General features: G+C 32.7%; 2 protein-coding genes across 9 annotated transcripts in view; one reads left to right on the top strand and one right to left on the bottom strand.

Moving 5' to 3' along the window:
- RUNDC3B (RUN domain containing 3B) overlaps window positions 1–22,900 on the top strand; it is a 126,481-nt gene extending 103,581 nt beyond the window's left edge. For 3 of the 5 annotated variants that reach the window (XM_039878197.1, XM_039878198.1, XM_039878202.1), the window contains 3 exons: window positions 6,698–6,844; window positions 14,012–14,130; window positions 20,470–22,900. In XM_039878197.1, coding sequence (XP_039734131.1) covers window positions 6,698–6,844; window positions 14,012–14,130; window positions 20,470–20,615 — 412 coding nt within the window. In that variant the 3' untranslated portion in view covers window positions 20,616–22,900. The remainder of the gene's footprint in view (window positions 1–6,697; window positions 6,845–14,011; window positions 14,131–20,469) is intronic. The other 2 variants (XM_039878200.1, XM_039878201.1) reach the window with 1 other exon arrangement.
- A 117-nt stretch (window positions 22,901–23,017) lies between these two features.
- SLC25A40 (solute carrier family 25 member 40) overlaps window positions 23,018–26,338 on the bottom strand; it is a 47,106-nt gene continuing 43,785 nt past the window's right edge. For 3 of the 4 annotated variants that reach the window (XM_039878207.1, XM_039878203.1, XM_039878204.1), the window contains 2 exons: window positions 26,235–26,315; window positions 23,018–25,868 (listed from right to left, as the gene is read on the bottom strand). In XM_039878207.1, the coding sequence (XP_039734141.1) occupies window positions 25,756–25,868; window positions 26,235–26,315 (194 nt within the window). In that variant the 3' untranslated portion in view covers window positions 23,018–25,755. The remainder of the gene's footprint in view (window positions 25,869–26,234; window positions 26,316–26,338) is intronic. The other variant, XM_039878206.1, reaches the window with a different exon arrangement.

Raw genomic sequence — 26,338 nt, 5'->3', positions numbered from 1 at the left:
ATCATATAAAGAATAATTATAAACCTAGGAAAAATAAAGTGTTGGAAAATTTTGTTCTTATATATAGTGCAAATTATGTATTTATAAGGTATATGAATTTTTCAGGCTTTAGCTAGTAGTGTCCACGGAATAAATTATAGTCATTGAATGTTTCTGTCATGCCAAGGAGGGTTTAATAAAAATTATTTTTCCTTTGAAAAATAAAACAGATCTTTGAACCTTAACTGAAAACTATGCTGTTTTGTTTGAAACTATTTCACAGGACAGCTGGACTCCATATTTCATAGAGAGGTTTTGTGTTTATATATCCACAGTGTTTTGAATTTACATCCATCCATCAAAGATATGCTCAGGTGAGACAATTAAGGGTATGTTCAAAGAACTCATGAAATAATCCACTGAAAAATTAATACTGATATATATTTCAACATGTAAAAGATACATATAAAAACAATACTTTCAAATGAGATATTTTTATTTTTCAAGTAAAAGAACTTTTTACAAAAAGCAAGGCAAAGATCCTTCAAGGATCTAGAAACCAATTATTGGGAATGGTAGAATATAATAAGAGGAGAATTTAAGTTGTACTTTCTGGACTCCCTCTTTTGAGGATGTTTATCATGAAAAAATGTAATTATAGATATTTTTAGGTGGTTTCTTCACATATTTTAAGTGTATATTTCACTGCCCACCTAATATATTACTTGATATTAATTTTCAATTTTTATGAAAATGCTATCTGTGAAATATTTTGTAGTATTAATTAAAAAGTTTAGATTAAAACTTAAATTGGGGGTAAGTACTGACAAAATAATAAAGCACTCTCAAAGTGTTTCAAATGTAGTGTGTTAAGTATGCAGTTGAAGTTACCAACTTAAAATAGGAAGTTATAACTACAAGATTTTTTATTCAAGACTCAAGCTAACCACAAAGAACAAACCTGTAATAGAAACACAAAAGATAAAAAGGATCAAAACAAATCACTACAAAAAATCATCAAGTAACAAAGGAATGCAGCGAGAGAAAAAGGGACAAAACTACTGTAAACACACACAAAAAAACCAATTAACAAAATGGCAATATTAAATCTATACTCATCAACAATTGCTTTAAATATAAATGGAGCAAACTCACCAATCAAAAGGTGCAGAGTGACTGAATGGATTTTAAAAATAGGATCCATCGATATGCTGTCAACAAGAGACTCACCTAAGATTTAAAGATACACATAGACTGTAAATGAAGGAATGGAAAAAAGGAATTTCATCCAAAAGGAAGCACAACAGCTATACTTATATGAGACAAAATAGACCAAGTTGAAAACTGTCCTAGAGTTGAAGGTCATTACATAATGATCAAAGGGTCAATTCAATAGGAAGGTATAACGAATATAAGTATATACACATCCAACATCAGATCACTTAAATATTTAAAACAAAGACAACAAAAAAACTGTTAGAACTAATAACAAATTCAGCAAAGTTGCAAGATACAAAATCAGCATACAAAAATCAACCATATTTCTATATAAAATGGTGAACTATCTGAAAAAGAAATTTTAAAAAGCCAATTCCATTCACAATAGCAACAAGAATAAAATACTTAAGAATAAACTTAACCACAGAGGTGAAAGATTTGTACATTGAAAATTTAAATACATTACACATTAATGAAAGAAATTTAAAAAGACATAGATAAATGGAAAGGCCGCCTATGTTCATGGATTGGAAAACTTAAAATTGTTAAAATGTCCATATTACCCAGAGTGATATTCAGATTCAGTGCAATCACTGTCAAAATCCCAATGGCATTTTTCACAGAAATAGAAAAAAACAATCCCAAAATTCATATGGAACTACAAAAGACCCTGAATAGCCAAAGCAATTTTGAGAAGAACAAAGTGGGTGGCATCACATGTCTTGATTTCAAAATATATTATAAATTTACAGCAATCAAAAATGTATGGTCCTGGCATTAAAACAGACATATAGACCACTGGAACAGAATAGAGAGCCCAAATATAAATCCACGCATCTACGGCCAACTGATCTTTGACAGGGGTACCAAGAGCACACATGGAGATATACTCTCTTCAATAAATGGAGCTGGGAAAGCTGGATACCCATGTATAGAAGAATGAAATTGGACCCTTATAAGTTGTACAAAAATCAACTGAAAGTAGATTAAAGACATAAACATAAGACCTGTAACTATAAAACTATTAAAAAAATGTCAGAGGGGTCAAATATGTGGTGATAGAAAGAAATCTATGAGAGGTGAACACATAGTGTAAACAAATATATATATATGCATATATATATGCATATATATGCATACACATATATATGCATATATATGTATATGTGTATATATACGTATATATACACATATACATATATACATATATATATGCGTATATATATGTATATGTGTGTATATACGTATATATACACATATACATATATATACGCATATACATATATATATATGCCTTACTGTTAAAGTGTGCAGCTGAAACTTACTGGATTTTGTTAACCGATGTCACCATAAAAAATTAAATAAATTTTAATAAATAATAAATAGATACCAGTAGCTCAGAAGATGAAAAAAAAATCAAGAAATAGCTTCTTGACATTGCTCTGGGCATTAGTTTTTTGGATATGATACCAAAAACACAGACAACAAGAGCAAAAATTTTAAAAATGGGATTGTATCAAACTGAAAAAAAGATTCTGCACAGCACAGCATCAGTTAACAAGTGAAAAGGCAACCTCCAGAATGGGAAAAATATTTGCTATCTTTCGGATAAGGAGTTAATATCCAAAATACATAAGGAACTCTCAAAAGCAAAAAAATAACCTAATTAAAAAACGGACAAACTTGAACAGAGATTTCTCCAAAAAAGACATAAAATAACCAACTGGTACGTGAAGATGCTCAACTTCACTAATTATCAGGGAAATGCAAATCATAATCATAATAAAATATTACCTCATACCTGTTAGGATGTCTGTTATCAAAAGACAACAGATGACAAATGTTGATGAGAATATGTCAAAAGGGAATGCTTGTACACTGTTGATGGAAATGTAAATTAGTACAGCTACTTTGGAAAACAGTATGGAGGTTCCTCAAAATATTAAAAATAGAACTATTTTATGACCTAGCAATCCCACTTCTGAGTATTTATCCAAGGAAATGAAATCAAGATGTCAAAGAGATATCCTCACTCTCATATTAATGTCAGCATTATTTACAGTAGCCAAGAAGTGGAAGCAACTTCAGTGTCCATCGACAGATGAATAAAAATGTGATACATATATCACATTTTATATATGTATAAAAACCGTGTGCCTAGATACATGTTCACACACCATAATGGATTATTCACCTTTAAAAAGAAGGAAATTCTGCCATTTTCAACATGGATAAACCTGGAAGACATTATACTAAGTGAAATGAACAAACGGAGAAAGACACTGTGTTGATCTCACTTATATGTGGGCTATAGAAGCATAGAATGAGGGGAAGGAGATATGTTGGTCAAGGGGTACAAAATTTTGGTAATGCAAAACGAATAAGTTCTGGAGATCTAATGTACAACATGACTATAGTTAACAATATTGTATACTTGAAATTTTCTAAGAGGTAGATCTTAAGTGTTCTCTTCACCAAAATAAAAACAAAAACATCTATAAGAGGTAATGGATATGTTAATTAGCTTGAGTGTGGTGATTATTTCACATTGTATACGTATATCAAATCATCAAGTTGTATACTTTAAATGTATACAATTTTAAGTTGTCAGTTTTACCTCAGTAAAACTGGGAGAATAAAAGATTGAATCATGGTTGTCTTTTTTAATGGCCAAATTCCTGAATAATTCTTATTGAAAATCTGAAAAGACATTAGCTGACTATCTAGCAATTTAGAGGTAGAAACCACAGGAAAGTTCTTAAAATTAGCTGTGATAAATATATTATTGCTACTTTCTTAGTAAATTAAATAAATTTCCTTTAGTGTATCTTTCTGTAGAAGTATTACCTTAAAAAGCGAGAATGTTAAATTGACTTGTATTATAAATATAAGTGACACATAGACTCTATCTCATATAGATTGATTCAGTTTATAGATGAGTTCAGTAACGTTAGCATTGATTAGAATTTTAATTAAAGTGAGATGCTAATTACCACATCCTTTACCATTAATTGCCACTGATTTTGCACTATGAAATAACAGTAATTATTGAATAATTTAAGATGAACCTATTTTTGAGCTTGGCCAAATGAGAAAAATATCCTCATTCTTCATATTAACATGAATTGGATTACTTTTGAGTAGGTCTTGAAGTTAACTGGTATATTTTGTTCTAAGGTAAGTAATAGGATTCTTTGATTTCAGGCAACCACAGCCATAACCAACTCTTATGCACCAAGGGAATTCGTTAGATTGATATCAGCACTCAGGAAATGGATAGAAAGACTGAAATAGTAGGCCTGGAAAGGGAGAAGCTGAGCTACTTCAGAGCACTGGAAAGTAGGAACTTTAAGAATGTCTCTGCTGGTATTTTTGGTCAGGACTCCATGGCCAGAATGACTAAACTGTTTTTTCTATTACTTGAGATAGACTCTAGCCAAGATTCAACATTCAGGAATGGGATTTTCAACCTCACTTAATTCACATGCCTGCCTCCTATTGTAGTGGAGAGGTAAAAGGAAGAGCCTTACGCAGGGGTCCTCCAGGAACTTTTCCTTTTCATAGTGACATGGCAAGTGCCAGGATTTTACTGTCTCTACATTCCTCATAAAAGGTGGAAAACAGATGTGGCATGGATGGAAACTGTGCCTAGTCAATACACTGAAATCTCTTACCTCCTGTTTCAGAGGACCATGCAGCTAACCACAGAAAACAATATCATTATGATTTCTAAACATAAAGGTCGAAAGACGATACCTTAATTTGTCTTTAGGCAAAAATTCTTCATGGGCAAAGAATGTATAAAACCTTTTATGAAACCTCAGTTGCTGTTTCCAGTTTATATAGTGTAAAACTTTTTACTTTCTAGAAAGAATATATTCTAAATTGGAGGTTGTTCAAGTACTTGTCATTAACTGAGTTCTACCAATGTCATTTCCACACAGATACATATTTGTCTTTCTCACATTCTGCTCTCAGTATTTCCTATAAGCCAGTTATGACATTGGAGTGGAGTTTTCCAGTGACATTCACTGGAGACCCTAGAGAGGGGTAATATGTGTAAAATCTAGTAAGAGAACCCAAAATAATGGTACTTTATTATAATAGATTCTCTGACCAGTAATCTCCATTTCTGCTTTACACAGTTTTTCTGTCAATCTTAATTTTTTCCTAATAACTCTTTACTGTTTTCATTAAAAGCAATGTTAAAGTATCTTGATAGTCCTTTAAAATTTTTTCAGTTCTTTTCCAGTGAAATGAAATCATTCGACCTACTCTAAAAGACTATGTTAATGAGATACATTCTCATAACTTCTGCCTGTTTCACTTGTATTTCGTTCTGAGAGAGAAGCTAGCGTTTACATCAGATATTTCTTGTGGACACAGAGGAACAAATATTTATAAATGCATGCAGATAACCCAGTAAAATCAGAAATATTCATATGTAGCCCATTAGAGATATATTAAATGGGGTTATTCCATTAGAATCATGTTCCCAGCCAGAGATGTGTGCAGGTTGATTTCCTCTAGTGCAGGATTGTCTTGCTAAGCACACAGTTGACTCTGCCACCCACAACGGGACTATTGTCTCTTAATAGTGGCAGACACATGTTCCTGCTTCTGAGCTGACGGCTCAGAAACATTGGTCCACTAACATCATAGACTCCTGTTGCCTATGTAGCATTTTAAGGTCTTTTAGAGGTAGAATAAGACCTTTGCAAATAGAATTATACTTTTATCTTTAACCACCAGTTCAAATGTCGAATTGGTATTGTGACAATGATCAGTTCGTTTGTGAAGTTGAAATTTGGCAAAAAGCTATCTTTTGCAAGTTCTTATTAACAAATAAGAGTTCTACAAAAATGAAAGGAAACCATGAATTGTTATAATGGCTTTATTCTGTAGTTGAAATATTTCCAGTGGATTATATTGTTCAGTGCAGTTTTGATTGACGTAATTATTTTCATGAAGATATATTAGTAGTCACCTCTATCAAAAACAATTACAGAAACCTCACGGATTTTTTATTTTATATTTTTCTGTATTAGTTTATTTTTAATTCATTTTAACTTTTTTACTGAGTTAAATTACTTTTATTGATTGGTGAAGTTTGAATCTAGGAAATCACACACATGAGATTTTTATTTTCCTTCATATTTTAACTAGCATCTGATAACTGAAAGCTTTAAGATATCACCATTGTTTTTTAGTTAAGATGTAAAATGCAGCTTGAGTCCTTTCGTCTTTCAGTAGTATCTCTGTGTAAAAGACAGAAAGTCTGAATTCACAAGAGATTTGTTGTAGCTAGCAGAGAAAGAAGGAGAAACATTTTGACAGGAAACAAGTCATAGTCCCAACTAGCCTTTTTGTAGTTTTGTTCACAGTCTGTTAACATACCATTTACAAAGATGAATTTTGGGGGCCTGAATTGATACCATTAGGTTCCTCTGCCATTGCAGAACAATGAAGACAAAAGCACTCACCATCTTAATATTCACAGGACTGTGCTAAAGAATAATGATTTAAGATCAAGACAAGAGTTAACTGCCCACCTCACCAACCAGTGGCCTTCCCCAGGAGCTCTGGATGTCAAAGCTGTTGCCTTGGATACGTTGCTTTACCGAAAACACAATAAACAGTGGTATGAGTAAGTGTAATACTTTTTTTTCCAACTAATTACAAATTTAGTTGTACCAGAACATATGACTATCCACTTTGGTTCTCAGTTATTCTTTCTGAATTCATTATTAGCTTAGAGCAAAAGGACTTAAGACTACTTTGGCTTGGTAAGTTTAGATTAAGGCAGTGATATGTTACTATTTTGAAGCCAAGGCACCCTGGGGAAGTAAAACATCTGAAAAATTACTATGCAGTATTGTACCAGGTACCTGCTTCTCCTTCAATTAATCTTCAGCCAGTCCTTCAATTAAGTCCATGAATGCCTATTTGATGAGCTGTCTATTTCTGAATTCTAGCTTTGGTGTTTGCATTTGCCTTAGGATTAATTTTCCTGATAGTTAGAAAACACAAAATTTCATCTCATGAAAAGATAGAACATATTTAAATGTTCTTGGTGGGTCTGAAAGAGTTCTGTTAATTTTCAGTAAACCTAATTTTTGGTTTATAGACGATATAATCATTTCACCTATGGACCCGAAGATCCCTTTCACGTTTCTTAGTCCCAGCATTCAGAACTATGTCATTTAATCGTTTCTCAATGTTGAGAGAGCTGCAAAATCTTAGGCTGTCTGCCTTTAGGTAATCTTCATTTTGGAACTTGTAAATTGTATTACCTTCTTTTGGCTTTTAGCTACTTTTCCATCTTGATAATTTTTTTTTCAAAATCTTTATATTCCTATCTGTCTTTAGCTAATTTTCTGATTATTTTCCCTGCTCTCCCTCCAACCCCTTATGTTCTCTTTCTTCCCTTCCCTCTCTCTTTTCTCTCTTTCCTCTTTTTCTCTCTTCTTTTTTTTCTCCCCTCTTTTTCTTTCTCTGCTCTTCTTTTAGAGCCCTTGTTTTTAAATTTCACCGGTAGAGCTACACACTTCTTTCTGTGCTTCTTAGAGTGCCTTTCACTGGGTAATTGATAGCCATACATTTCTACAAGGAATGTTTTAGCACAGACACAATTTCCACATGCTTTTACTCTGTGATTTTTTCATTTATCAAACATAGAACTCAAATTTGACCTTTTGTTAAATTTCTTGCTAGGGGCTTAATTGCTTATTTATTTATATTTTTGCTTCATTGATTGTTAGAGATAAGTAGGAAAATGTGAGCAGATGATTTACAGAATAAATCAGAACTCGCTTCAACATCTACTAAACCATGCTGCTTAGTATGATTCAAGGTGTTGACTGAGTCTTTCATAGATTGGAACTAATCCATGAAAATAATTTTTTCTTTTATACCCATGTAAAAGTTATGTATAACTAGAATATATATTTTTTATACTGATATATAATTTTATCTTTCAGTAGCATATTTAATTAATGGAAGACTATAATGGAAGAATATTCATATATTTGTATATCTAATTCATGACTGAAAAAACATATAGCAATACTTGGTACACTTATCTTGTCTACATATAACATATGAGATGTTCCTGTTTTTTTAACTGCAAAATATTACAACTTTAAATCTTGACAAGTTAAAAGTCTAGTAACTATGTCTTTTTATTGCCGTATCTATGTTATCACTTTAGTGAGAGGTAAAATATTTTTGTCAAAAGACATGTGTATACCCAACCTACCTATAGAGCTACCTCTTCAGAAATCAATGAGGAATCTAAGTGGATAATTTATTTGTAGTTTACTTTTGCATGTAATAATAAATGACTGGTTTTTATAAAATATTATAGTGGCAACAAAAGTATTTGAAGTCTCAGAAAAGAAAGCAGTGAAACTGTTCATCTGTTTAGCATGGATCCAGATTTTATATGTGACACAGTTCCTCTATTAGTTTAAGAAGGAACACCCTTTCCCTCCCAGCATCGTCCCTTAATCTGATCTGACCTCAGATGGTGGTATTGCTTTTAGATGGTCTTACTGCCAAACTGATATCCCTAAACAAACTTATATCCCTAAGTGTGCAGCGAGGGTGTGTGATAGAGAGATCACTGGACCTAGAGTTTAAGTCATGACTTATAAATAATCTCTGCTACTTACTTGTTGTGTAACACTAAGCAACACTTTCTCTTCTTACCTTTTGTTTCTGCATATGCAATACTGGGGATAATGCCTATTTTAAAATAATTGTAAGGGTCATATGGAGTAATAAATTGTCTGGCACTTAATAATTTCCCAATAAATCTTTTATTTATTTATACTCTATATAATCTTTCTTATTTATACTGTCATATAAACTTGTGTCTTTCATGTTTGGAGAATATATACTAACACAACATCCCAAGCTCTACTTTCTTAAGAGTTTGTAAAACCTTATGCAAAATTATAATGACCAGCGAGTCCCCAGTTGTTCTGAATAAATAATTACAACTTTTTCATGTAAAAATAGAGACTTTGGATTTTTAGAACAGAGTAGTGCTTTATAAATCATGTGTGAAACAAATCATAGCTTTTCATCAGGATCTAATTTTGCACTCCTCAAATTTATGATCTAAGCCAAAGCTCTTGAACTAACCTGATCACTAATTCTTCTTTGTTTGACTAATATCTTAAGTTCAATATACATTTATTGAAAGCCTACAAATTATGGAAGAGGTAACCAAAACAACTTTAATAAAGAACATTAGCTCTCTTGTTTTTAGAGAAAGAAACTGACCCTATAATGAATCATCATATTTTTATTATAATTATAATTTCTTCCTAAGAATTTGGGATGTCTATAGTTATTTATTTTTACATAGAGTTATTTCTTTAGGAGCTCTGTAACTTCATTTGCCCAGTTAGCTTTGAGAAGAAAGAGCATGCTGTTGGATTTAATGAATTTTTTGGATTTGTTGACATTTTAAAAATAAATATTTTTCATTTACAGTTGACATTCAAAATTAGTTTCAGGTGTACAACATAGTGGTTAGACATTTTAACATAAGTTACAAAGTGATCCCCCCACTATGTTTAGTACCCATCTGGGACCATATATAGTTATTACAACATTACTGTATTCCCTATGCTGTACTTTATATCCCTGTGACTATTTTGTAACTGCCACTTTGTACTTAATCGCCTCACCTTTTCCACCCAACCCTCCAACCCTCTTCTCGTCGGGCAACCATCTAAAGGTTCTCTGTATCTATGAATTTTTCTGGGTTTTTTTGTTTGTTTTTTAGATTCCAGATTTAATTGAAATAGTATGGTATTTGCCTTCCTCTGTCTGACTTATTTCACTTAGTTTAATTAATACCCTCGAGGTCTGTCTATGTTATCACAAATGGCAAGATATTCTTTTTATGGCTGAATAATATTCCATTGTATACATATACCATATTTTCTTTTATCTATTCATCTATTTCTTAAAATGAGCCATTGGATAACTTAGCTATGTTGTCACCTACTCAAGGACACCTTTCATAACTGAATATCTTAAATTTTTCTATTTACTATACTGTTTATGAAACTTAAAAAATTTCCAGTTTATTTCTTGATTATTTAGCCCTGGCAAGATTAGTTATGCTGGATTTTATATCTTTTATTTCAAACATAGGAATATCATATTAAAAATTTTAAGCATTATAGCATTATTGGCATACTGTAAAAACTCAATAAATAAGTATATGAAGTACATTCCTTTAACACACAAATACTTTATTTTTCCAATAAGTTCTGTTTTAATATGTTTCTTTATATGTAAAGTCTAGGTCACATGATCTTATTAGCTACAGGTCATATAATCTTGTTAGATTATTGTCTAACCTACTCATTCCCACCCCACAAGATCAGTTTTATTGTCATCATATTTATATTTTCTACTTTAGCTCTTTCAGTCTTCCAAGTTTATCATTGTTTCCCAATTTCACTATTATGTACAAAATTATTGAGGATTATGAGCTTTTAGATGCCCTTCATGATCTCTTTAGGCTAATTTTTCTTAATGACTTCTGAGGGTTAATCAATTTAGATGTATTAGAGGTTGTCCTTTCCATATGTGTCTTTCTAGTATGTTTGGAGGAAGACTGCCTAAAGCACTGAGGCTGCAGAAATATTTTACAGTTTGTAAATTTCATATTGACCCGATTCACATATATATCCTTCTCTTTCAGGCTCCTTTGCATCTTTACATTGATTTTAGTAGAGTATATAGACACTCTGCTATCACATTCTGCTATCTGCTTATTTCGTTCCTTAAACATGAAAATCAAACCAAGAATAAAAAGAATAGTACAACTCTGTTTTCATGCACATTTATTTGCCTCTGAGTATATATACATTGTTCATGTATTTGTTTTTATTTCATGCACGTGGATAATGTTTCCTGTGCATTACACTCTCTGCTGTCCAATGACTACCAGATAACGTAAATTATTACTGACCTCAATACATCTATTGGGCAAATAAGTGATGTAGATTATCCATATCATTACTTCTGATCACTGCTATAAAGTGTGAGATTGTAGAAAAATTGACTAATATGTGAATTCAGCCCTATTTCTCACTTTCCTTTTAGTTTGCCTTTATTTTGTACTCAATTCTGTATACTGAAATTTGTATTTGAGTGATTTTTTAAATGTTTAAATATATATTGAATGCAGTGGATTTTATTATGTCCCAAATGCCCATGACGTATAATTCCTGCAAGTTTAAATTATATTTAACAATGTATGGCATAGATTAAACTATAAACTTTTATGTAGTCATAGTACATGACTTACTATCGTGGGTTCTTATTTTGATTAAACTATTACCATTTTGAAAGTTTCTCTGAGAAATAGTGATCGATTGTTAATTGGTCTGTGTCTGGTGGGTTACATTTAAATCTTACAGTGTGATGTTAATGAGTCTAGAATTCTAAGTTCGGATTTAGCCACTGACCTTTTAAAGACAGAACTCCCAGAGACAGTATTACTCCATGACAACGTATTTGTCATATGGAGTTTCCAATTGCATTGGAAATCAGGTAAGAATGTAGAAACCCAACCCATCTTTGTCATTAGTGAAAGCAGCTGAACTAGATTTCACCCAGATAGTGGGTCTATAGTCAGTTTCATGAAAGGAAGATACCGTACAGCACTGCTCTTACCATCTTATGAGTAAGGTGCTTAATTTAGATGTGGAACTTATATCATTGCTGCAGAGCAGTGTTGTCTACCAAATTCTATTTCTGTATGCATTGGCATTTGGTTAAGTAAAGCCTATAGTCTCAAGAATTGAGACAAATTGAGACTAAAAGTGACAAATTAAAGTGTAGACAGGTCCCAGAATCATTTTGAATTTGGAAGTGTGATATTCTAAAAGGAATGTCAGTATGGCACGCAGAAAGCTCATTTTGTGTTGCTGTTATCAGAGGCTGTGTTAACAAGCTTTCCTTCCTCAAGAGCGTGAGAGTCCCTGAGATTACTATAAATGTGTGCCGTCAAGCTCTCGGTCCTTACAATATTCCAAGGAATTCTAAGTGTTTTTTGTTTGTTATCTTTTTGTTTGCAAATACTTCTATGTATGATTTTTAAAGCAATATTAACAAGTTTCCTATGATGAAAAGTTAGTGTCAGAAACTCACTTTAAACCATTCCATGCCTTCTACCTATTAGGTAGAATTTGGAAAATACTTTATAATTTCCCTTAATTCTTGTGTTCCTGATTTCTTCTATAGATAAGTAAATTAACATTTTAATGGAAATCAAGTGAAATTTGCAGTGATTTGATTAAATACTGTAGTATAATTTACATGGTCTATCTCAGCAAGCATGGCTGTTCTTTAAGAATATTTTCTAATAAAATAGGAATCCAAATCTTTTCTTCCTATACTAGAGAGTAGATAGCATAGTAGTTAAGGGTCCAGAATTAGAGCCAGGCTCAAATTTAATCTCTTTGTTCAAATTTAATCTCTTTGTGCTCCAGTTTCCTCTGCTATAAAGTAGGGTTAGTAATAATTCCGACTTCTTAGGGTAGTTGTGAGGATTAAATAAATATATATAAAATATGTAGAATAGTGCCTAGCATTTGTTAAGTGCTGTATATTATCATTTTTAATTACATGTTGTGCAGCTCATGTACATGTTATTTATTATAATTATCGAAAATTTCCTAGAATAGAACTTCCTGTTACTTAAAAATGTAATTAAGAAATTTTATACTCTCAACATTTGAAAAGTCATCATGTTATAAAGTGAGAACACTGCTTGCACTATAAGCTAGTAGTTATTCCATCACCTCATTTCTTAGAGGAAAAAAGATACCTATTGTATATATCCCCCATACTTAATATATATATACATTTGATAAATTTATAAGTCTGCTCTTGCAAGTAAGCATAAAGAATAGCTGTGTAATAGATTTCAATTATATATGCTTTCCTATAACATTATAATAGAATATATGACATTGCTAAGAAATTAGATAGGGTTTGACTCCCTCGGGAAATAAATGTTGAACCTAAGAATCATATTTGTTTTCCTGGGTCATTTGTATTTGGAAATAACAATGAATTCTGTTCTCTTACTTGAAATGTCAGTAACATCAAAGTTGCATATGTCTTTTTAGTTGGTTTTATCCTGACAGAAAAAAATAAGGACAGTTTAATAATAAACTTTCATTAACTTTCCATTTATAACAGATTTTCCTGAAAATGGGTTCACAACTGCAAATAGATGAGGGAAAGAGGTTAATTATTTTAATGGCATATTAACACAAAAGAGGTATTTTATTACACAGCACTTTTTTTAAGTTTCTAAATTATAGGAATTTATAATAATTTGTTATAATAACCACTTGTAAAATATCAAGGCATTGATGAATTCTTAAGTGCTTAGGAGACACTAGATTATGATAATGTCAATTTTGATTCTGCGTTAAGTATAATCTGTAGATTTTTCTGCTCTTTTGACAACTAATAACCAGAATTCCCTATTTCCTAACCAACTGGATACTCAGAAATTGGTGTAAGGATTTAAATTTGTTTGAAAAATTGTTTTCTTTTCCATTTTCAGTGGATTAAACAGACAGAGATTTAAAAGGGTTGAGGTAAAGTATAATGGAGATCCTATTGCAGCCTTGATAAAGTTTAGAGGAAAAATTGGGGAGAAATTAATCAGATACTCAATAAATTGAAGAAAACCAGAAAAGAATATCTCTAGAAATTATTTTTTGTGTGTGAGAAGAAATTCAAGTAGTATTATACCCTTGTTTTACAGAAAAAGTTATCAAAGTCTTGACCAGTTATCAGCTGAAGTTAGCCTTTCTCAGACTTCACTGGATCCAGGTCAGTCACAAGGAGATGGAAAACAAGACACATTAAATTCAATCAGTGAAGGTAAGGAAAAAAATTCTATTTGAAAATTACTTTTTCCTGCACTATTATACTTTGGTTGCTGAGGATTGCTGAAGAATAATAGTGATATTTCTGTGAAGCATGCTAAGGATGAAGTTGCCATTATTAAAAATGGCCTGTTCTTGTTTTTTTGTGTTTGTGGCAAACCTTGAAAGACTGCCTAATTTTTTATTTCCTCACTTCCTGTACTCCTTTCATCTCACTCCAATATGGATTTTGTGTCTCTACTGTTTAATGAAATGATTGATATGTATCAAAGCAATTTAACCGCTGCCATATTGATTGCTAAAGTCAGTTCTCCAGCTTCTCTATTAAACACCTCAGCAGCTTTTGATCCAATTGACCACTTCCTCTTCTTGAGTTACTTTTGGTACCTTGCTATTGAGTATTCAGAAAAACTTGAGGAATAAACCTAAGAGTTTTCTTTTTCCTATTTACCGCTTTCAGCTGTGCTCTATCAACCACGTTTCCCCTTGAGTTGTACCTTCCTGAACAGTATCTTGGTCCAATTCCATAACTTTCCAAGCCACTTTCAATGATCGCATTTCAGTTTTCAAGACTCAAGCTATTCATTTTTAAACTTCAGTAGCTTAGTTGGTTCCAAGTTCTTTTCTTTCCCGCCCCCAGCATAGGTCAGAGCTGTGACTCTAGCCCTTTGGATTGGACTAGTGTTTGTATTATATGGTGCTCACATCTTTTCTCTCTCCTTCTGCCCTGTTCTACATCTGCCGCTCTGTGTGAGCTGGGGAGAGACAGTTTCTTACCTCAGGGGACCCTGCATTCTTCTATGCCTCCAATTTCTTCCTTGTCTTCTCCATTGCAATAAATGGCACCACCATAGGCATTATCGTAGATTCTACTTTTTACCCTTACAACTGCCTATCAGTTTATTAGCAAGTTCTGTCAGTGCCTTCATACAACATGTGCTATATACATTGATGTATCATCATCTCCATTACTGTAACCCTAGTCTATGCCACCTGGAGCAAGCCTGTTGAACAAACGGACTACTGCCACAGCTTTTTCATTGGCTTTCATCTCTCATTCTTGCCCCCTCATAGTCCATTTTCCATACAGCAATCACCGATCTTTGAAAACATAAACCAGAAAGTATTATACCCCTACTTAAAATTCTGCAATGGCTCTCAATGACAATCATAATAAAATTCAAGCTACTTATTACAGCACCATAATTGTTGATAGAAAAGGGTGAGAACCTGTCATTTTTTTCAAGGAGCACTTATTAAACCTCTCATATGACAGGTACTACGCTAGTAACTACTAGTAGCTACCGTATTTCATCAAATCTAACATGCCTTGGGTCTTAGGATACACCATTATTTTATGTACCACAGAAAAAGAAAAAGAAAATGCCAACAATTAAACTATAATGCATTTCCATATCTCTTAGCATTTTTCATATTTATTTTAAGAGCTCTTATAGACCTAAGCGAAATAAATCACAGAAAAAGTTGAAAGCTATATGATTTCACTTAATGTGGGATATAAAACTGAAAGCAGCAAATGAACATAACAGAGATTTATGGACATGGACAACAGTTTAGTGCTTCCTAGAGGGAAGAGGGGCGAGGTAAATAAGGGTAAAAGGGGTCAAATATATGGTGACAGGAGAAAATTTAACTTTGGGTGGTGAACGCACAATGCAATATACAAATGACATACTACTGAATTGTACACCTGAAATCTACATGATTTTATTAACGAATGTCACCCCAATAAATCTAATTTAAAAATAAAAATAACTTGTTTTAAGAACATTTGAGATGTTGCTTCCTAGCATATGTCATCAGTTTGGCTCAAATAGACTTATACAGATTTTTTAAAAACCCAACAAACTGTAATTCACATAACATAAAATTCACCATTTTAAAGTGTGCAATTTAATGGTGTTTAGTATATAGTCTTGCACTGCTTAACAATGGGGATACGCTCTGAGATATGTGTCGTTAGGCAGTTTCATCGAGTGAGCATCATTGAGTGCACTTACACAAACCTAGATGGTGCAGCCTACAACACACCTAAGCTACATGGTACAGCCCGTTGCTTCTAGGCTGCAAGCCTGTGCAGCATGTTAAAAACCAAAACAGATTAAATCAAGCACAAGAGAAAATGATACAATCAAGAGACACAGTAAACATGAGATATATGAGGCTGCTGCCAGAGTAACACAGCCTACTGTTTTACAGCTGTTCTTATAACTAGAAAGAGTATACTTTATAACAATGAAAAGTAAATACATAAGCCAGTAACACTGCTGTTTATTATCATTGAGTTCCATGTACTGAACATAATTGTATGTGCCATATACTTTTATAGAACTGGCAGCTCAGGTTTACACCAGCATCACTACACAAGTAATGCTTTGTGCTAAGAGATATGACAGCTATGACATCAATAGGCTACAGGAATTGTTTTTTTCAGCTTCATTATAATCTTATGAGACCACCGGTGTACATGCAGCCTGTCGCTGACTGAAATATTCATGTGTGGTACATGACATAATTATGACAATCACTACTACTTAATTCCAGAACATTGCTATCACCCAGTAAAGAAGCCCTGTACTTATTAGCAGTCAACCCCAATTCCTCCCCACCCCATCCCTTGGTAACTACTAATCTACTTTGTCTTTTTGGATTTGTCTATTCTAGACATTCATATAATGAAATCATACAATATGTAGCCCTTTTTGTCTGGCTTGATGTTTTCACAGTTCACCCACGTTACAGCATATATAAGTGCTTCATTCCCTTTTATGTCCAAATAATATCCCACTGTTTGGATATACCGCAATTGATTTAGCCATTCATTAGTTGCTTAGATTGTTTCTACTTTTGTGCTATTAATAATGCTGCTATGAACATTCATGTACAAATTCTTATGCGAACACACAGTTTTACTTCTCTTGGGGATATAACTAGAAATGGAATTGGTTAGATCATGTTCAACCATCTGAGGAACTGCCAAAATGTTTTTCAAAGTGACTACCATTTTACAATCCCACCACCAATGTAGGTTGCAGTTTCTCCATACCCTCACGAATATTTGTTATTCTTTTATTATAGCCATCCTAGTGGGTCTGAAGTGGAACTTCATGGTTTTGATTTGCACTGCCCTAATGAGTAATAATGTTGAGCATCTTTTCATGTGTTTATTGGCCATTTGTATATCATCTTCAGAGAAATGTCGCTCAAATCCTTTGACCATTTAAAAATGTCATTATCTTCTTATGGTTGAGTTGTAATAGTTCTTTATGTACATGTATATTCTAGATAGTAGAGCCTTATCTATGATTTGCAAGTATTTTGAGGGATTTTTCTTTTCGCTTTCTTGCCAGTGTTGATTCAGTTTTCAATTTTTATGAAGTCCTGTTTATCTAGTTTTTCTTTTGTTTTTGTTGTCACATCTAAGAAATCATTGCCTAATCCAAAGTCATGCAGATTTACACCTGTTTCAAGAGGTTATAGTTTTAGATCTTTTAGGTCTTTGATCTATTTGGAGTTAATTTTTTGTATTTTGTTTATGGTGTGAGCTAAGTGTACAATTTCATTCTTTGGCATGTGGATATTCAGCTGATTCTGGACGATTTGTTGAAAAGACTTCTTTTCCCCCATTGAGTGGTCCTAGAACTCTTGTTGAAATTTATTACATATGTGGGTTTATTTTTGGATTCTTAATACTGTTTTGTTGGTCTATATGTCTCTGCCAATGCCACATTATCTTTACTCTAGTACCACACTGTCTTGATTGCTGTAGCTTTGTAATTAAGTTTTGAAGTCAGGATGTGTGAGTCTTACAACTTTGTTCTTTTCCAAGATCGTTTTGGCTATTTAAGGTCCTTTGCATTTCCATATGAATTTTATAATCAGCTTGTCATTTCTTAAAAAAAAAAAAAAAAACCAGGGAATTAAAATTTTGAAGAGGATTATACTGAATCTGTTGGGATCAATTGGGGAAATATAGCAGTTACTCTGTGGTTGTCAGTGTGTACCTCTTGCACTTTGGTTATATTCCTGAGTATTTTATTCTTTCAGATGCTATTATAAATGAGTTGTTTTCTTATTTTTATAATTGTTAATTACTTTAGACGTTATGCATAGATTTTAAAATTTTACTTCCCTATAATACGGAAAATAAAAGTGAATCGTCAAGAACTTCATCTTCAGTCTATATTTTCTGAGTCATTTTTGTGACTCAAAATTGTCAGTGACTATGCCTTTCCTCACAATATCACCCTCTGCCAACAGTGAACCATTTCCTAAAACAATACTCCACTGTTGTAGGGATTTCTTTCAAATTACCAACAAATATCCTGCACATTTTTACACAGATATTTTCCTGTTTGCCTACTTTATAGTTTCATTTTCGTCGTTAAATCAAATGGTTTTGCAAGTTTAACAGCTTCTCATCAAAGGCAACAGTTCTGTAACAAATTGATGTTTGACCTCTTAACAGAAATCCTGCATGATGCATGAATCAGTCACACCAATTGCTTGTTGCTTCAAAATTTACTTGATCTATTCTGAGGACTTTCTTCTGCCTTCAGTTAAGTGCTTGGCAAGTGATAAGCAATCCTTTGCAGATGTCATCAAGCCTCATCTACTTGCAGGGTTTTCCCCTTTTTTATGAATTTGTTCTCAAGCACTTTGTTTTGTTTTATAGGTATGAACTGCAGCATTTCTTGTTAATATTTGTTTCAGTGATATGAAATTTACATCCTGCTTTTCTCATGCTTTTCTCTGAACAAACAACTATTATTTTTAAGGGCAAATTATCTTGTACTGTTTTTGAAAGCATTTTAAGCAGCATATAAACAGGCAACTCAATGATACCTATGTGAACACATGTGATCAAGTTCATGCATGTACAGGCAAAAACAACTATGTCACAACTGCCTCTTGGCCAGCTACAACTTCAATACACATTGATTCTAATAGTTTAAAATTTTATTGCACAAAATGATGACCATCCCTTTTCTTGACCATAGATCACAAAAAAGTCCTTGCACAACAGCTTAATATAATTTTCCTTACATTTATGGGTTTGATAGTGGCTAAAGAATCTTTTTAGGCATTCCTTAAAATTAGGATACATATTTATTGCCTCTCTGGTTCCTCACTGACACTTTCCTTCCCACTCCAAACTTTTCTTTCTTAGAGTTGGTTATCTTGCCACTCACTTACCAGTTCTCAAAATCTATTGAGTCATTCATGGCTCTTCTCACCTAACATTTTGCCTTCACCAAGCACTACTTTATTTCCCTCAAACTCATGCTTCACAGAGCCCTCAAGTACTTAAAATACAAATTAACCATGCAATCCCCTTATGAAAAAGGCCTCAGTGGCTCCCTACTATGAGTATGACCAAGAATATAGTCTCTGAATTCAGAAGACTTGATTTCAGGTCACACTACAAACTTATAATGGTTACAATTTTCAGGCTCTTTAACATGAACTCTAAAGTCTTCTGTGGCCTTTATCCATCCCTCTAGTCTCATTTCTTGCTTGTAGCTCCCTGAACCTTGGGTGGTAATTCTCCCCTCTGTGCCTCTGTCCATGTTGGTCCTCTGCAGAGCCTCTGCTGGTTCCTGCCTCCTTGGGTATGCATGCCCACTGGATTCAGTTCGGTGGTCATTTTCTCCCTTGAAACTTCTCTAATTGCCCCTAACCCATACCTTCTGATTCGGTTTGGATACTTCCCCTCTAGGCCTCCATAATGCCCTTGACTTACAGTTCTCACTACACTAACTGCATTTTATTATAATTTTGTTTGTATATGTTTCCACCATATATTAAATTCCCTATAGACAAGAAGTGGTTTTAAAAATTATCTTTTATCACAATGCCTTGCACATAGAGGAAGCCCATTGACTTCTCACAATAACATTTGTAGCAGCACCATCTGAAGACTTGTGGAGTTTAGATTCCATATCAATACACTTAAAATAAAACTGACCTTTCTTGCTATTAAACAAAACCCATTTTCTGCTCCTGATGGCTAATTTGTTTCTGCTAGGAACTATCACTCTCCCAGTCATCTGGGCTAGAAAGTTTTGTTAATTTTGACAAGTTCTTCCTCCCATGTCAATTAATTGCTTTGAAAATATTAACTCAGATTTTAATATACTTATTTTTTAATCCATTATTTTACATGTGTTTACGTATATGTATATATGTATTAGTAACTGTTAACATGACAATATTCAAGAATATGCAATATTAGGTAAAATAGGAAGTTTTTAGCTTCTTATTGGTATCATTGTTCAAAGTAAATTAAATGTTATTTTATCCTAATTTTCAGGTAAAGAAGATACTCCCTCATTACTCGGTCTCTGTGGGTCTCTAACATCAGTGGCAAGTTACAAATCTTTAACAAGCCTAAAATCTAATGACTATCTTGCAAGTCCTACAACAGAGATGACAAGTCCAGGCCTAACTCCATCCTGAACATTTTTATGTAAAAGCCAAAAAATTTTATGTTGCAAATGTTCTATTTATATAAGTTTGACTGCTGGGAGAACCTTCGGAGTTTTATATTGTTCTGGCACATGTCTGGAATTTTATTGCTTACATTAGAGAGTTCAGTCCACTCCAAGTAAAATTTTGAGTGAAAAAAAAAATGATCCTGCCACTTTTCATTTTAAAATTATATTTGTCACTGAGGAAGTTTAAAATAGGCTTAAAAAAAAAACTTTCAAAGATCCTCTAAATCAATAATCCATTGCAAATTGTACATATTTATTTATTCACCTGATTTTCAAATGTTTAAATATATCATAATTGCCAGAGACATAGTTCAAGGTTTATTCCAGAGACTTATTTTCTTTCACTCTTTTCTGCAGTGATTAAAATTTCTAAAAATGACTTGCCAATTTCACTTTTTATTAATTTCTTTCTAGGTTCTAATGTTTAAAAGCCTTGTTTTTAACATGAGAATGTCCTGACTGTCCTCATCTGCAGTTTCACAGTGGCCGATTCAGTTGTTCTTTAACAATTATCATTTGGTATCAACATCTCCCTTAACATTTTATAAATTTTATAGGAATGGGCCTTTAGGCAGTTACTAAATTTGTTAGGGTCATAGGGAAAGTATTTTACAGTATTTCAGGCCATTTAAGTAAAATGAATAAATATCTTGTTTTCTCAAAATTTTCTTAGAAGGTTTACCAATTTAAAAATATGATCAAATATGCCATAAAATTGGAAACATTAAAAAATGTAGAACAGATGTTAAAAAAAGTTTGATCAGGAAAGATGTCAAGATCAGTTAAGTATTTGAGAAGCTTTTAAATTAAGATCAGTAGGGTAATCACCATACTTAATGTCTGGCATACAGTGCTATTTTTTCTCTCATGTGTGCAACAATGAATTGTATCATGTATGTTTTATAGCTTGTCATTAATCATGTCATAATCTCATGTTAATGTTAAAAATCTCTGCACTTCTACGGGTTAAAAATGTTTTCTTTTTTAAAAAAGCTATGAACCATATTTAAATGTTTCTGGAACTATACATTTCGTCCCTAAAAATTCCACCATATTGAAAGAGAAAATGTATTAAGTATATTTTCTATAGTAAGTAATATGAGGAAAACACGATCAGTTGTGCCAAAGAAGTTTTATACATTGTTTACATTAAGAGGCTACAATATTTATTGGAGACTTCGTGTGCTGTTTTTATTAATAAAACATTACATTCAAACTTAGTAGCTTTGACCTATAGGAAGAATGTTCCTCCTAATGCAGTTTTTATTGAGAGGAGGCAAGAAGTGGTGAACTTATCACATTCATTCTTTGTATCAGAAATGTAGGAGTGTGGTGGTTCTCTGCAATCTTTAGAACTTAATTCTCATCATTTGGAATTTAAGGTAACAGTAACAAGGCTAGTCTCATTTGTAAGGCAGTTCAAACAGTGTCATTTCGTGGACAAAGGAGGCCTGGAAGCCCTTAAAATAAGTTATCTTAGATGTACCAAAACTTACTCAGAGCTTTATTCTTTTAGCTTAAGGCTTTACTTGTAGAAATGCAAATATTCTTGAAATGGTACCTTTAATATCTTAATTCTGTATACCACATTGTGAGTGAGGTATCCAAAGCAGTTTTTACTCAGCACGGGAGATAAAGCGAAGGTATATGGACAATGGAAACCTTGGGAGGCGGTAATGAGAAATTAGTTGAGGGGAACTTCAAAACTTTTAGGCTAGCCTTAAGCACTATTGCTGCTTTCCTAAGAACTATCAGAATGTTTAAATGCTTTATCATTCGTGGTTAACTCTCAACTTGACATTATCCTTTAATAATTTTAAAAAATCACTTAAAATTTTTCCATACATTTTTATAACAGTTATTTCAAGATTCCATAATTGATAAACTTTTTCAGGTTTATCTAATGTATACAGTAAGTTGTGCATCTTAACATGCTGCTAAATGCAGATTTAAACATGACATCTGAGGATCATGACTTTTCCTCCTTTCTTGGAGCTCTTGGTATAAAGTTAATCTGCTAATGTGAATTCAGGTTTCCACAGTTCCTTTCACAGTAGTTACAGAGGTAGTTTGTTAATGTGTGCATGAGGAAACAACTTATGTCTCAACCTTTAGTTTTAGGTGGTGTTTACTGTTCACTGACCCTCCCCAAAATAGAATGCTGAATTACATGCTAATATTTCCACGTGTATTTTGTTGCCTTGATGTATACTTGTTGCACGTATATTAAACATTTTGTACCATGAATCTGGAGTCTTATTTAATCCTTGACGAAAAGTTACTTGATAAATTTTACATGGACTTTTGGTTCAACAAATGTGGTAAATGTATATTACTTAAACACCTAAAATACTAATATGAAAATGGTTTGAGAAATCTTTATTTCAACTCACATCATATTAAATACATTTTTTAAATAACATGACATGTTTTAGAATACACAGCATCTACCGCATTGGCACAGTACAGAAGTAGTTCTGGCAGTGCCGCTGAATGCATTTCCCATCTGATCTCCCACTAAGCACGTCGTATGCTCTTTGTTCAAGCCACTGGGACTATATCCCACTGCCTGAGAGAGACGCCCACCTCCAGGTATATTTAACTGGATCACCTGTCCTAATCTTAGGAGCATTTCCTGAGCACACCCTCTCCACCCCCAAGCTTAGTGGAGCTTTTGCATTGCTCCCCTTTCATACTTCTATCAATCATAGCTCTGAACTTCCTTAGGGCCAGTGATGGTTCTTCATCTCCAGTGCTTTTTATACTGCCTACCGCATAAAAGGTCTCAAGTGATGAATGACAGATTAAAGTATAAGAGCCATAGTTTCTTTTAAAATTCATTTTGGAAAAAAAATTCAAAAGTGATAGACTAAATTTTCCCACATCTCTGGAATTTATGCCCCAGAAAAAGGAAAGTATTTCAACACTGTATCCTTTCAAAAGTCAAATGTGTATTATATGAAGAGTAGCAAACAGTACTTGAATAAGACATTTCTTCTTAAAAAATTTTGCACATAAATATGCATGTTAGAAAATTACCATTAATAAAATGAAATTTTCCTTTCAGAAACATTACCAAGAACACAATTTCTAGACAAACCCTTTTTGGTTGCTAATTTTTTTAACCAAGGTATTAATGCTTATTTTAACCACTTAAGTATAGAAAGAGCTGAAGCTTTCTTTCATCCTTCTTTTCATCCAGATACACTGCAAGTAAAGTATGTTAGAAAAACTATTAGGGAATTATTAGATTTAAATTATTTTAGTCATAAATGATAATTTTCCATAAGTGCAGTCAGTATTGGGGATAGGGTTGGAAAATTTCCTTCTGGTATTTATAAGTGATAGTAAGTTGAAATATGTGACTGCTTTTTGAGAACATAGATTTAAATGTAAATATTCTCTTTTTCTACCCATCAGTTATCAAAAAGCATGGCAAAACCAAATTAAGTTTAATACTGTTAAACAGCAGTGTTCAAGATAAAAGTTCACACATTATGTGACTATTTAGCTAGAAGTACAGTGATGTTAAGAAAGCAAAATAATGAAAATGTAAATTAATATAACTATATTTTTATGGATATGTATGTTGCAAATTTAAAGTAAATCAACAGCATAAAAACAAAAAGTTAAATACAAATCTTATATAGCTCATTTCTGGTGAAACATTAACACTTTACTATAATACAAATAAATTCCTCTATCAATATTATAGAAGATTTGTTACCTAAATATATTACCTATTTTAAGGGAAAAGATGCTTCACATTCATAAAATACACAAACTATAATAAAGTGTTTTTTCTTATGTATATCCTGAGCAAATCAAATATAAAAAATATCATTTCTTGTCCTGCTATCATGTTCTTATTTCATTCCTATAGTGATAAGTTAAATTACTCAGGCATTAGCCTACACTGTAGGGGCCCCCAACCCTGGGGTCTGTGGCCTGTTAAGATCCAGGCCTCACAGCAGGAGGTGAGGAGCAGGCAAGCAAGTGAAGCTTCATCTGTATTTGCAGCTGCTCCCCAGTGCTAGCATCACTGCCTCAGCTCCACCTCAGATCATCAGGCATTAGATTCTCATAGGAGCACTGGTGCCTGGTGCCAAAAAGTTTGGAGACTGCTGGCCTACAGTGACCAAAAGCTATTTCTTCAAGGAAATTGCTGCCTGTTTAGTCTCTTGGTCTAATATACTGTTAGATGTATATCATCATGGAAAATTTTGGAAATTTTTGACTGATATTGTATTAATATCCAATTTGATAGAACAAAGCAACAGAAGTGACCTAGAGAACACCACAGTGATACATAAATTACAACACAGCTGAAACCTGGGTACCTTCCGTGCCAAACACAATGTGGTTTTCCACTGCACACCCAAGTTTGACTGAAGTGAACATTTAAAACATTCGGTACAATTTCCCTCTCTTGCAGAAACAGTAGGTAATACAGGGTCTTTAGTCATCAAAAATAGCAGCATCCACATCACACAAATAATTATATTTTGGTTCATAAAGATAAAACAGCCATATCTTTGATCGGAGAAATCCTAATATATGTGAAGACTTCAAACAAAAAATCTAATGCATTTTTGAAGTTTAAAAAAAGTAATATTTGGTAAATGTTATTTAAAGACTTCCTCCTATTTATCTACTTTGCTGAAATGCTTAAATATCTATGTGCATGATTTAAATGTGTATAAAAGACTTGGCATTTTTCTTCTAGACCCAGTACATAATTCAGCACTTAATTCAAAACATTTTGATGTATCGGACACATTCCCACATAAGATTGTTACACCACAACCTATAATTGAAACTCAGAAATTACCACTTCTGCTGCTAATTTTTCTTTTCTTTATAAAAACGTTCAATGGTTATAATTTCTGGGATATCCTTTTCAATATCTCAAAAATTAGGATAACAAACTTTATTTTAAAATTAGGATAATGATTTAGAGGCAAAGTACAAATTCCTATGCATTTAAATTATAGGAAAGAAAGACATAAAATCACTGTAAGATAATGGTGAAAAAGTTCTTGCCTAAGAGTCTTCATCTTATTATTTGGCCACGGTTATTATTTCAAGTTGAAACACCGTCACTAATATTTCTGTTTTTGAGCATTTTGTTCCTGGAAAAAAGCCTTTCCAAATTCATATGTACTGATCATAATGGCACAAGCAGGAGCAATTTTAACTAAACGGGGAATTAGGCCTGAAAAGAAAACAGAAAAACCGTAAGAACAAATTTTACCTTATTTTTTAAAATGTAATTTATTTGGTTTTATTCTAAAAATGATCAAATTAAATGAAGTGATATATCAAATATTTGCCATAAACTGGTGTCAAAGAACAAACCACACTCACTCCCAACCTTCTCACTTTAATTCCATGTTACTTTATATAGAAATTTATCTTATTGATAGTAAATCTATTATTTAACATTTTTAAATTTATAGCAAAGATGTGGAATGTTTCCAGTAACTTTCTGAAGTAACTGAAAGTTAATTTAGGAAGGTGATAGACTTAAAAGTAAAAGTAATCATTTTATTCAACAATTTGGTAAAGCAAATATTTTTACCTGTAAATAGTCCAGAAAACCCATTCTTAACAACAATGTTCTTCATTATAGCCCAGGTTGACATATGCAAAGGCACAGAAACTAAATGTTAAAATAAAGAAATG

Source organism: Pteropus medius, unplaced genomic scaffold, assembly GCF_902729225.1.
Source record: "Pteropus medius unplaced genomic scaffold, Ma_sr-lr_union100, whole genome shotgun sequence".
NCBI classification, from domain to species: domain Eukaryota; kingdom Metazoa; phylum Chordata; class Mammalia; order Chiroptera; family Pteropodidae; genus Pteropus; species Pteropus medius.
The sequence above is the reverse complement of the archived record's forward strand: the minus strand, read 5'-3'. Positions and strand labels throughout refer to the sequence as shown.